Source organism: Calypte anna, chromosome 14 (genome assembly GCF_003957555.1).
Source record: "Calypte anna isolate BGI_N300 chromosome 14, bCalAnn1_v1.p, whole genome shotgun sequence".
Classification (NCBI taxonomy): Eukaryota; Metazoa; Chordata; class Aves; order Apodiformes; family Trochilidae; genus Calypte; species Calypte anna.
Genome location: NC_044260.1, coordinates 1,150,428 through 1,163,418, shown reverse-complemented (window position 1 = coordinate 1,163,418; position 12,991 = coordinate 1,150,428). Strand labels below are relative to the sequence as shown.

General features: G+C 46.0%; 1 protein-coding gene across 1 annotated transcript in view; it reads left to right on the top strand.

Annotated features, from left to right (window-relative positions):
• Positions 1-12,991, top strand: part of CACNA1H (calcium voltage-gated channel subunit alpha1 H) — a 208,143-nt gene that overhangs the window by 166,128 nt on the left and 29,024 nt on the right. The window contains exons 15-24 of the mRNA XM_030459930.1: positions 2,773-2,863; positions 4,976-5,184; positions 6,845-7,276; positions 7,943-8,043; positions 8,448-8,571; positions 8,713-8,781; positions 8,891-9,075; positions 10,996-11,122; positions 11,734-11,859; positions 12,570-12,659. Of these exons, the coding sequence (XP_030315790.1) occupies positions 2,773-2,863; positions 4,976-5,184; positions 6,845-7,276; positions 7,943-8,043; positions 8,448-8,571; positions 8,713-8,781; positions 8,891-9,075; positions 10,996-11,122; positions 11,734-11,859; positions 12,570-12,659 (1,554 nt within the window). The remainder of the gene's footprint in view (positions 1-2,772; positions 2,864-4,975; positions 5,185-6,844; positions 7,277-7,942; positions 8,044-8,447; positions 8,572-8,712; positions 8,782-8,890; positions 9,076-10,995; positions 11,123-11,733; positions 11,860-12,569; positions 12,660-12,991) is intronic.

The following is a 12,991-nucleotide window of genomic DNA, read 5'->3' as shown; positions in this document are numbered from 1 at the left end:
ACACTGAGGATGGTGTCACCTGCACACCCAAAGAAGGCACAAGTAGTCCAGCTCATTGCTTTCAAAATTAATGATTCTGCACTTCATTAGGAGGCATCTTGATTGTACAGTGGGGCCTGTGCCCTGGAGTTTCAGCACAGCTGACCAAGAAGAAGGTCCTTTTCCAAGAGCAAGCCTGTACTCCATATGGTAGTGATTAGAGCTCATGGTGACACTGTTTATTTCCAAATTCCTGTAGCTTTCTCAAGGTCCCCAATCTCAGCACCTCCTGGCTTTGCTCTGGATGCTGTAACAGCTTGGCCATGTTCCTGTTGCAGATAGAGGTGTACACGTGAGCCATTAACCTAAGACCAAGGCAAAGGAATTTCCAGAGTTCTGCTAGAACATTACCCAGGCCACAGCAGAGTGAAGTTTGTGCTAAGGTCATAGATTTTCCTGAACTGAATGCAGAAGCAATCACTGCAGTGGGACATTTGGTAGCTCACAGTGGGGACTGTTCCATGGCTGGACCCGTCAGATATCCTCAGATTCCACCAACCAGCAAAGCTGGGTGGAAAAATCATGGCAGGGAAACCCAAAGGGACAATAACCAGCATGTGTCACTCAAGTGGCTGGAAACTGCTCCTGCTCAAGCAGCCTTGCATTTAGGTACAGGAAACTCAGTTTGCATCCTTTGTTCCTGATTCTTTTAAGGTAAAAGAAAGTTTTATCCTCTTGGCAGCCTGGCATCTCACAGGTACCTTTGTACAGCACAACTCCTGTCCCTTACTTGCCCTCTTGGAGGCTGAATCACCTGCTAGGATGTAGCCAGAAATGAGCAGCCCCATGCAATACTCTGAGTGCACGATTGCAGACCTGGCCAAGTGGCTGTGGTGGTTTTGCTCAGGCTTCCTGGCACTTTTTGGAGCTGCTACAGCCCATGATTTAAATGTGTGTGAGGAGCAGTTTTCAAAGCTTGTATTATTCACTCAGTGCTGCTTCAGAAAAAGGCCATCAACCACAGGCATGACATTTGCAGGACACATTTTGCTCTCCACTTCCATTCATTATAAATCCTGATGTTCAGCCTATGGGCTTGTCAGTTGTCTCACAGTGAGGTATCAGCTCTGTCACAGAAAAGCCTTCCCAGGGCTGTATCTCAGCTACAAGGGCTTGATTCAAGTCTTATATTTATAAATGCATAACTTGGCTCTGGTTGTAGAGCAAAAATGTTTTCAGTCTCCTTGAACAACTTCCAGGAAGAAGAGTCAGTGAAGCTGGGTTCATCCCTGGGTCTCTTGGTATGTTGGGAAACTGGCAGAAATTCTTGGTTTGACCTCTGACTTTTGAAGGGTGGTGCTCTTAGGAGTTATAGCAGATGCTGAGGTGTACTCCTCCTCCTCTGGCTCAGGTGTTTCTTTCACTTAGATGGAGAGTGACTCCTGGGAGACCTGTGCAGCTAAGAGGGTGGACATTCAGGGTGCTCTGAACTCTGAACCATCAGCAGCATTTCAGCCAGGACACTAAAAATTGTGTTGTGAATCACACTACACGAGTTTGATCTCGGGCTCTGGTCTGGCTGTGGAGCAAGTTTGGGAGGAGCATCCCTGGAAGAGAAGAGCCTTAAATGGCCACAAGACCATTTTTAATACATTTGTGCCTAGGGCAACAAGCAGCCAGACTTCAAAGAGGCCCATAATTGCCTATTTGTGCTTACATTGTTCTCATGTCATTTTGAAATCTACCCCAGAGCTGCTCTTGGAAGAGAGACAAATTTCCAAAATTATGCAAATCTTTCATCTCCTGTGCTCCTGCTCCAAAGCAGAGGAGATGGATATGGGAGCCTAAGCCTTTCAGTCATTCTGCCTGTTTGGCTGCACCACTTAGCAATACATCACAGATGAAATTAAGTTTGCTGCCACTTCAGCACCATGTCTCTGGAAACTGTGGTGATTTGTTCAGGCATCAGTTGAGGAACTGTGCTCCTTTTTTGAGGATCAGCTGCTTTAAACCAGCCATTTGCTACCAATTTGTACAGCTTTGCTGCTTGATCTTGATGGATCAAGCCAGACTCATACTGACAGCCTGCTGGGATCTCTCCTCTCTTCAGACCTCCCCTGGGAGAGGAGAACCAGGCAATAGCTCTTTTGTCTCAGGTTTGTTCATTCTTCAGGCTGGTGGTTTGTGGTAGCAGAGACAGGTATGTATAAAAAGAGAAAAATTACTGGACTTCCAGGAGGAAAAGCCAGTCTGGGGGTGGTTGGCTGTTCTTTGTCCTGAGGTGATGCTGTGCTGCCAGGCAAGCTGGCCTCATTCCCTTCTGTCTCAGCTTCAGTGTTGCCAGGAGATTTCCCAATAGAATCTTGATCACCAGCCAGCATGAACAAAAGAAATCAGAGCACTGGGGTTTCAGATCTAAGTCAAATTTACAGTGCTGTCAAGTAAAGAAGAAAAAACCTTTGGCATCCTTTGACATTAAAACCTGAGTGCTTCAGCTGGGATCATGGAGAGTGCAAATATGGAACCCCACAATGCCAGTTTTTCTTAGTCACTCCTCTGGTTACATGATGTTGCAGGACCAGAAGCCACAATCACAACATCATCCTTTCTGTCCAAAAGGGATTTACTCAGGGTCATTCCCCAGAGCAACAGCAAAGGGAATTTGGCATTCTGCCCTCCTGGGTCTTGGGGCCACACTTAACTTACTCATGGGGAGCTGAGCTATATCTGAGATGCCTTTGTGCTAAAATTCAAACAAATTGGATCTGTTAATTATGCCTCTTCTCTCTGCAGGGTGATGCCAATAGGTCAGACACAGATGAGGACAAGACATCTGCCAACTTTGATGATGATTTTGAGAAGCTAAAGGACCTCCGAGCAACAGGTAGGAATTTGCCTCTGCGTTTTCCTGGTAATGGGAGAGGTACAACCCTGCTTCCACAGTCATCTTTTCCTAGAAACTTATGGGGTAAAGTAGAAGATTCCATTTTGTTTGGCAATTAATCTGATAGCTCTGTTAATAGGGCAGCTATGCAAAAAGTGTTGGGAAAGCTAAATAAGTGTTTCCTTTGAGTAGGTGTTTTTCTGATACAAACTGTACCAGAGTATTTAGATACGTCTGATTGTTTCTTCTGTATCATTACCACAGGATGGTTTGCTGACAACAATAATCCCACACTACTTCTCAGCAGCTTTTCAAATCAGTCATGTTCTCATCTGTTCTTTTTGGTTTCTCACACAAAGGCATTTAGGTGAGGTTTGATTGATGGAAATGTTGCTGTTCAGTTGTGTTACAGGAGGGCCTGGCAGTTGATTAGAGGTAAGGCCACATTGTACTAGTGTCCCATAAACACAGAGTAGTAGGTGACAGCTTTCACTCTGTAGAGTTTGCAACCAGATGGGGACAGGAAAGGATTGCAGATTTGAACAGAGTGATTAGCATGATGGGAAACAAGAACCAGCTTAGTTCCTCTGTACTTTGATCCTCAGCTTGGGCTCCTGTTCCAGGTTGACTTTAAATGCTTCTAATCCAAAATTGGTTTCATTGATTGTGGTGAGCAGATGGAATTCAGCTGAGGAAAGGGCAGGAATAATTTATTGAGGAAGCTGTGTCAGAGTTGGATCCCAGTGAGGTGATGGAGCTGCTCAGTCAGCAGATGAAGCAACAGATTTCAAACCCTAAGTGGTCAAATGAATGTCCACTGCAAATATTTGGCAAGGAACCCCCAGCACCAGCTAGGTATCAGTTTTGTATGAGCTGTTCCTTGAGCAACTTCAAATCATAAAAGACTTCCTTGGGAAATAAATATTGTCACCTTTTCTCAGGTGATACAGGAATAGAAGGCAGGACTGAACTTGCCATCAGTCAAAGTCCATGAGTAATTCTGTGTCTCCATAAGCCTCATAAATGCCCAGTGGTGACTGAACAGCATAAGGACATTAACAGTTCTATCACAATGCCTTTGGTCTGTAAACAGACTGGCAAGAGGAATATTTATTGCACATTAGCAAATTTTGAGCTGGATCTTCCATCCCCCAAAGCAAATGGCAGTGTTTCCAGGGGCTTCTGTGGTGCAGATCAGGTTTTTTGTGCAGAAGCCAATGTCTAAAGGGATGATGCAGGGGAAGCAGGCTTCATTACCAAAGCAGCCAGTGGAAGGAAAGAAGCCTGGGCAATGCACTCACTTGGATTTCTCACTGCAGACTTGTACTTCTCTCCTGCTGGTCACAGATGCTTCCATCCTTCCCTCTCCTTAAGACTGATTCTGCAGTTATTAAACTGCTGAGCCCAGTGAAATGGGAGCCAGCTCAACTTTAGTTTTGTGTTTGAAATTAGGCTTTTGGTTTGAGCATTACAGCACTCCATAGGGCTGGAGGTGTTTTGTCTGGTTTGTCTTCAGTGTAAATACAGTTTTTGCAGTCTGTAGTTGCCATACAGCTAAAACAGGTTCTTTCTGCAGTTACCACAGAGATGTGCCATTAGATTTTTGTTACAAGATGGTTTACGATTCAAGATGGGTGGATTTGTAAAAAGAAACTTGCATTTTCTGTCCCCTGAACAGATAACTGAAGACAATGTTTGCTTAGTGCTCCCCATGAGAACCTGAGCTCATCAGAACTGCATAAAAATCTCTGTGAAAGACTGTCTGACAAGGAGAAGAGGTTAACTTCCTAGGGTGGATTTAGCCAGTCCTCCATTCCTTTTACTAGAAATTCTCTCCCAGTCCCCCCAAACTGTAGTTCCACTCTCTAAATCCCAGGGAAGAGTGAGCAAAAGACTCTTCTCTGGAGGGCAATGGGCCAGGCAGGGCTGAAGGCCTCTTTAAAGGGTGTGACATTTGTCTTATGCCTTTCAGCATGGTAGGGGTGATCTTATTACCTACATTCCATCTCCATGTGGCAGAAATCCTAGAAGACCCAAGGAGCAAGGTCTGTTTTGAAGAGTGATTCCTCTAGCTAAGTACTCACTTTGTATTCTTTCTCCCCTCCTCTCCAGAGATGAAGATGTACTCACTTGCTGTCACCCCAAATGGACACCTGGAGGGCAGGGGGACCATGCCACCCCCCATCATCATGCGCACTGCTGCCACACCAATGCCCACCCCAAAGTGCTCCCCACACATGGACTCCGTGCACACTTTTGTGGACTCAAGGAGAGGAAGCAATGCTTCAATTGACCCCTTGAACTATGATCAGAAGTCCTTGGTAGGTTCCTTTTGCTAAGGGCTCTCCCTCCAGTGCCTGCAAGGAGTGCAGTTGCTAAATACATGCATGTGTCCATGTGTTTGCATGGGTGCATTGCTGGAAAATAAAAAGGAGGGGGATGGAGGTGAGAGAAGTATGTGGAAAAGCAGGAGGAGATTCAAGAGGGAGAAATGAGTGGCTGTGCTGTGCTGGGGCAGGACAGTGACAACATAAGTCAAGGACAGTGAGTATATGGAAGTGGAGACAGGGATGTGCTGGGATTCAGTGTTTTCCTACCTGTCCATGCCAGGCCACCCCACCTGAGACAAGTTCATGCATTTATTCCAGCAAATCCCTCTGAGCAGAAGGAGGCATCTTCTGCCAGCTACACTGACCATTTTATGGTGTCTTGGAGAAGCTGTCACGGGTTCCTTTGAGGGTGAGGTCTCTTTCTCCCTGCAGTGTTTTAGAATCTACCTTGTTTCAAGGGAAATGAAGCATTTTCCCTACCAACACAGCAGCTGAGCTCCAATTGCTCCAATTGCAGCAGAAGCAGCCCCACTGGAGGGGAAGCAGAGGAAATCAGGGGTGAGCTGACTGATTGCCACCACACACAGCTCCTGGAGCAGGGATCTGGCTGGAGCTGTCTGCTTTGGCAACTGACTGCATTTTGCCTGCAACAGGGGAGTGGGAGGGCAGCTCTGTGAAAACAGGGAGCAGAGTTAAGAGACAAAGTGGATTTCTGCTGCTCCTTATCTGTCCCATTCCTCTGCTCTGTAACTGCAATATCATGTTCAAATCAAGGCAGCAGACCGTGAAGCCATTTCACACAGAGACAGCCACTATCCCCTTTGGTAAGCTGCTTAGTCAAGGTAGTGCTTTTCAAAAGAAAATAGAGATGACTGTTGTTTGCCTTGGGGTTTCGTGGGATTGTGAGTTGCTGGGGAGGGTTGTTCATCGTTTGAATCCTTTCTCTGAGAGCACATCAGTGCCACCAGCCAAAGGGAGATGAAGCAGTCAGAGAGCTGGGCAGCACTGAGGAGGAGAGGGAAGGCAGTTTGCCTCATTTTGTGCTGGGAGGGAGCCATGGAGGCAAAAGGAGTTTTCCTTGTAGTTTTTCTGCCCTGACCTTAAGCACTCTCATCCTGGCAACTCCTTGCCAACCAAAGTGCTCTGACACACCCATCAGTGCCAGAAATTTGCTGCAAAGCAAAACATTGGTTCCACCTCTTTGTGTAGCAAATTGAAGAGAAAGTACTGCAAACAGGGGCACGATTTCCAACAGACACTTGGGTGACTTGAGTGCCAGAGCCCCTTGGAAGCTCGGGAAGTTGTGTCCTGAAACCACTTAACACGAGGAAAGGAAAAAATACCACTTAAGCAGTAGTGTCCTTGGTTCAGTTTTTACACCCAGCTGATGTTGCTGGGGCAGCACAGAGCACTGGGAGCTGTGCTTCAGGTGTAGCTCAGTGAGACCTTCAGTGTGGGCTTAGCTCAGCTCCCGTCACAAGGCATTGGAATGGTGAAACGGGAGCAGTGAGGAAAGCTGCAAGGGGAAGACCTAACTTGCAACAAGAAGGGTCTTGGAGTCTGGGCAAAATATAGATGGTAAATGGTAAAAAGCCAAATCTTTTGTCTTCCTCCTGCAAACCAACCCTCAAATGTCTTTCCACTCTCTCAGTCCAGCCTCCGCAGTTCCCCTTGTGCCAACTGGGGCACCAGCAGCAACTGGGGAAGCCGACGCTCGAGCTGGAATAGCCTGGGCAGAGCCCCGAGCCTCAAGAAGAAGAGCCAGTCAGGAGAAAGAGAGTCCCTGCTCTCTGGGGAGGGGAAAGGCAGCACAGATGATGACTCTGATGATGCCAAATCCAGCACGAGCAGACCCTCCTCGCACCACCGGGCAGAGTCCCTGGAGTACCGCAGCACCCTGGACCTGCCCGAGCTGCTCCAGCTGCCCCCCATGCGTCACTCGCTCAGTGTCAGCCCCATGGCTGTCCTGCCTGCTGAGTACCAAGACTGCAATGGCAAAATGGTTCATGTGCCCAGTGAGTTCTTCCTGCGTGTGGATGGCCACAAGGAGGATGCCCCAGACTACGAGGATGACGGGGAAGATGTGAGTTGAAGGGGAGATTGGGCGCTCAAGTGGCTTTTCCATACCAAAAAAACAGACTTTGAAATGTGCTTCTGCTGATTGGCTGGTGTAGAGCAAATGAATCCAGATTTGAGGGATGGGCACTCACTTCCCTAAAGGGTGGGGAGGCTTTTTAGCTAATGGGTTGGGCTGTTACCTAATAGTGGTCTCTGATGATGTAAAACTGCAAGGGATTGTGCATGCGTTTGTCCAGTTCTTGAACTGGTTGAGATTGTCCCCCTGGCCTTGGATGCCTCCAAAGCTGAGCTGTAGACACACCAGCCAACCAATGTCTCTGCTCACAAGAGCTGTTTAACATCTTGAAAGTTTGAAGGAAGGTTCTCTATTCAAGTTTTTGGTTGTTTCAGGCCTTTCTGGTTTTGACACAACTTTGCATCTCAAAATGATATCTGCCTGGAAAGTCTGGCTTTGTCTGGTTCATATCTCACTGTACAGCAGCCCCTTTCTTCCACCCCTCTCCTCCTCCTTCTATTGGCCAAACATGACAATGTCTGCCACATCTCTGTCCCAAAAGTTGGTGACTTCCTGTGAATGCCATGTACTGCCCCCTTTTACAAAAGGACTGTGAAAGTTGAAGAGGCAGGAAAATAAAAGAGGAAGAAAAGGTGTTTCTTCTTTTCTCTGCAGAGTTACTGCTACCGGATTCGTAAATTCCTGGAGCCCTACAAACCACAGTGGTGCAAGAGTCATGAGGACTGGTCCCTCTACTTGTTTTCCCCACAGAACCGGTGAGAAATGCCAGCCCACCAGGGGCTTGTGATAATGGATTATTACACTTCTAGCTAGCCCTTCCCTTGAGAAAAATCCCTCTCTGATGCAGAAGCACTGAGAGCTTTCAAAATCCAATTCCTGATTTTTGGGTAACTTTTTTCTGTTCCGTGTGGGATAGAATTCTTGTCTGCTTCATTCCATGCCTGCTTAGGAAGAAGGGTGGTTTAACCAGCATTAACAAGAGTTGTTACTGGCTCGTGTTTATTGCATTGATAATAATTACTGAAGCTCATGGGGTGACTTGCTCACCACCTGGGCTGATGCTTGGTGACACAGATGCTGCAGACTTGTGAGGACTTGTCATTTGTGTGGGAGTCTCTTCCTGACCCAAACATCTGACAGACATTCTTCTCCCCACCAGGTTCCGAGTGATGTGCCAGAAGGTCATTGCCCACAAAATGTTTGATCACGTGGTTCTGGTCTTCATATTTCTCAACTGCATCACCATAGCACTGGAAAGACCAGACATAGACCCACACAGCACAGTGAGTACCTGAGCCATTTCCTTCCTTGGTGCAGCATCCAGATCTTGGTCTTATCAGGGCAAGAACCTGCAAGATTAAAGATGTTTGGTTTCTACTGTCTTTAAATAACTTGCCTCTTTTTTGTTGCTCTGTGTTCTTCAGGAAAGGATATTCCTAAGTGTTTCTAATTACATCTTCACTGCTATCTTTGTGGCTGAAATGATGGTTAAGGTAATTACACCTTCATTCCATGGCCCATAGTGAGGCCTGGCAGAGACCAGGACATGACATAGCTGTGATCTGAGTGAAGATTTAAATGTCTCTTTCCTTCTGGCTGTAGGTAGTAGCTCTTGGCTTTTTCTCTGGGGAGAACACCTATCTGCAGAGCAGCTGGAATGTCCTGGATGGAGTCTTGGTGTTTGTATCTATCATTGACATTATTGTCTCCATGGCATCAGCAGGAGGAGCCAAGATCTTGGGTGTCCTCCGTGTTTTGAGACTTCTGCGGACCTTGAGACCTCTCCGGTAAATTCACCACCAGGGTGGCTGAGTTGGCTTTGTGTTCAGAGAGCAAGGACTTTAAAAACATGCACATGATCCACCCAGGTCTTGCTTAGTAACACAAAAAAGCTGAAACACACAGTACCATAGTGGTAGAATCAGCTTTGGGGAGCTCTTACCTAGTGAAACTGCTTGAAAACAGTGAAATTAGCTATGACCTAGTTCATCTTCAGCAGTGTGGAAAAGAATGGATGGAGCTTGGAGTGAGAGGTGTTATTGTATTCAAGTAGTTAGAGCAGTGAATGCCTTCTCCACTCTGCATTTTTATCACCATTTTACAAATCAGTCTGGTCCCTTGTTAAGCTGCACAACCTCACAGTTGCTCAGGAGCAAAGGGGTCATGTTGGCTGGGAGAAAATTTACAATTGAACAGGTGCTGGCAATAATTTGAGAAGCTCCAGCATCTATTCCTACTCTCCCATGCCTGCATTTCTGACATTAATGCCAAACAATTTAACTCTCAGCTAGGAAGAGAGGAACTGCTTGCAGTATTTGAGAAAAGGAATAAAGAGAATTTGTATTTTGTTTATGATTATGCTATAACAAAGAGTATTAATGCTTGGAGGATTCTTATCAGCTCACAGCTCCTGTTCAATTTCCACCCTGCTTGGCAAGAAACACAAGATTTTTTTCATGACATTTCAGGGGAAATAAGACAGGCACCTCCTGAGACCTGTAGGCTTTCTGATGACAAGCTGCTTGCTTATGAGAGTAATAGGAAGAGGCAATCTTGTTTAAGCCTGTGACCACGAGAAGAAGAGCTTTTTGCCTGCTGCTCTGTATAACCTAGTGACAAGTAGATTTAGGAGTGTTTCTGTCTCCCCTCTTGGTCCCATGTGCTGTTCTGCTGGTGGCATCAGGGTTCCCTTGCAGCGCTGGCTCACCAGGAGCCACGCTGGCTCACCCTGGACAAGCCTTGGCCTGGCAGCACCTTGGGGCATCCATCTAACACACAAAACTAGGAACAGAAATTGGGGCATAGGCAATTCATAAGTAAATGTCAGAGGGGGAAAGGGAACTGGTTTTGGAGAGTAACTAGGCCAGATCCTATTAATAAAGAGGAATTCATCACCCCTCACTGTGGCTTCGTTTATCCCAGCCTCTTTTAGGATTACTCCCGGGACTGTTCCTAACACTTTGGAGGTGCAGTTCACACTGCCACATTATTTGCTGTCAAACAAGATCCTATTGAAATGCTTTGTCCCTGCAGCATACAGCTCTTTTCTTTACTCTGAGTCTGCCAAGCATGAAGGTACCACTAGCTGTGCAAGCCCAAGCTACCTGCAAGGACTCAGACCTTCTCCGCTCTTCAGGCCCCTTCATAAAAAAAGCTTTGATGTTCCTCAATCAAAACACACACCTGCCCAGGAAAGCTTGCTTGGACTTGTTGTATTTCTGTGTGCAAACCCTTTTTTCACATGCCCATGGGAGAGCTGTTCTCCAGGCACTCATACAGGAAAAAAAACCACTTGTTCTCCATAATACCCCAAAGCTGCTTCAGGCCATGCTCAGAGCAAGCAAGCTGCTTTTTAATGGGATGACCCTTTGGCTCTGGAGCTGTTGATCACAAGTTCCTGTTAGCTAAGAGTCAGTTCAGGAACTAATTAGGAAACAAATTGAAATTACTTTAAAAAACTGTCATGGGGCCCAAGCCAGTAGGGCAGGTGAGCACTTACACATGTAGAAAGAGGACAAAACTTCCTCTCCAGTACTGCTGTGAAGCCATTTGCACATGTTGGGTTAGGAAGTGCTCTGTGTCCTTCTGCAGCTGGAGAAAGGTCGTGTTAGCTTTAAGAGAGCCCAAGCAGGGGAGGAAAAACAGCCATCTAATAACAGGGCATGCATAAAAATTAAAAGCTTCATTGTTTTTGCCATTTTTTCCAGAGTCATCAGCAGAGCCCCGGGTCTGAAGCTGGTGGTAGAAACCTTGATCTCCTCCTTGAGGCCTATTGGGAATATTGTTCTCATCTGCTGTGCTTTCTTCATTATCTTTGGGATTTTAGGGGTCCAGGTAGAGTATTTCCTTCCCTACACCCATCTTTTAGTGACTGCTGCAAAAGAGAAGTTGTTTTTCTCATCTCCTGGGCTTAAGGTGGAAGTAATGAGCTTAAATCTCTCCAAAAGATTTAGGTTAGGTGTTAGGTGTTAGGAAAGAAGAGCCAGATTCTAGAAGAAATGCTCCATGGTGGGGTTGGCATCTGCTCATTGGAAGATTCTCAGGATTAGAAGAGCAGATCTCCCTGCTGAACAACACAGCACCAGCTAAGCCTGTCTGAGGGTAGGGGAAGGAAAAGGCAAATTCCCAAGATCCCTCCTGGCTGCATGTGTTAGGATAGATATAATATCTCTTCCTCAGAGGGAAGACTGTCATCTTCCCAGCAAGACAGGGCAGGCTTGCAGGATCACCTTCTTCTGTATCTGAGGCAGCACACATCAGTATCTCAGGGCCTGAAGTTTCACCTGCTGTGTGTGTTAAGACAAATGTCTGAGCTGGAAGGCAAGGAAAGGATTCTGAACATGGCAAAAAACTCTACTAGAGCTAAGAAAGATATGTGAGGGGACAGACTTTCAAAGCTGCTTTTTTTTGTTGCTTTTTTTCTTCTTTTTTGTTGCTTCTCAAAGCTTTTTAAAGGCAAGTTCTACTACTGTGATGGTCCTGACGTAAAAAACATCACTACCAAGACTGACTGCACCAATGCACACTACAGATGGGTTCGGAGGAAATACAACTTTGACAATTTGGGACAGGTAAAGTCCTCATTGCAGGAGTTTTCTGTCTACCAGATTTTAATGGATGAGCACTTTTAATGTATTCCTTGGGGAGGATGTGGAACCTCTGTCTCAGGAAGTTTCCAAGAATGACTTAGACATTCATCTATGAGAAGCAACCCTGTCTGGATAGAAATGGATCAGGTCACCTCGTGATCTCTTGCCAGACTTCCTAGGGACAATTCCTTTTTTTTAGGAAAGTGTTGTCTTAAAGCCACTGCTTTTGCATGCAGTCCCTCATGTATGGACCTCAACTGTCACTTTGAGCCACTTGATTTCAGCTGTTATGCTTGCAAGTAAAAACCATTATGTGCTTTATACTGTCTGAAAAGCACATCAGTCCATAGGAGGAGTTTGGATATATTGTTGCTCTTTAAAACCCGATAACATTGGGCCACCCTGGTATATTTTTAATCATACTTTGGTGAGCAGAAAGCCTGATGTATCTGAGCAAAAGTCAGCCTATACATGAGGGAAAAAGAGCAATAACAACAGTATTTGCTCACTTTTAAGGCAGATATTGAAACAGGAAGAAGCAAGATACAAACACTGTGTTGGATTTCTCTACCAGCTCCCAGCCAGGTGTTGTGTTATGAACTGTGGGTTGATTTTGCTGAGCATTGTCTGTTGTTGGTTTCTTTTCTGGGGACTAAAATGTGAGACCAATCTTTTCTATTTGTTTCTTATAGGCCCTCATGTCTTTGTTTGTCCTCTCCTCCAAAGATGGCTGGGTGAACATCATGTATGATGGCTTGGATGCTGTGGGCATTGACCAACAGGTAAATGTTCTGCAGATCCCAGATGTACTCAGAAGTCTCATGCCTTGGTGATTCTGTGAGTTTTAAAGTCCCAGAAAGGAGGAGAACTTGAGGACCTTCTTCAGGTCCTGACTGCCCATTGGGCTGCCAAGGTTTTTCATCTGCACAGAGCAGGCTTTACAGTGGCTGCATCCCATGTAGTACACCAGCAAGCTTTTGGGGATTGATTGATGGGCTTTTTAATTAGAAAGATGGTATTTGAGGGGGGCCAAGTGTGCCATTGCACTGTGGCTTCCACAGAAGGTGGGAGGGAAGCAACCAGGAACATTGTGAAAGAGACATTGGTGAGTTTG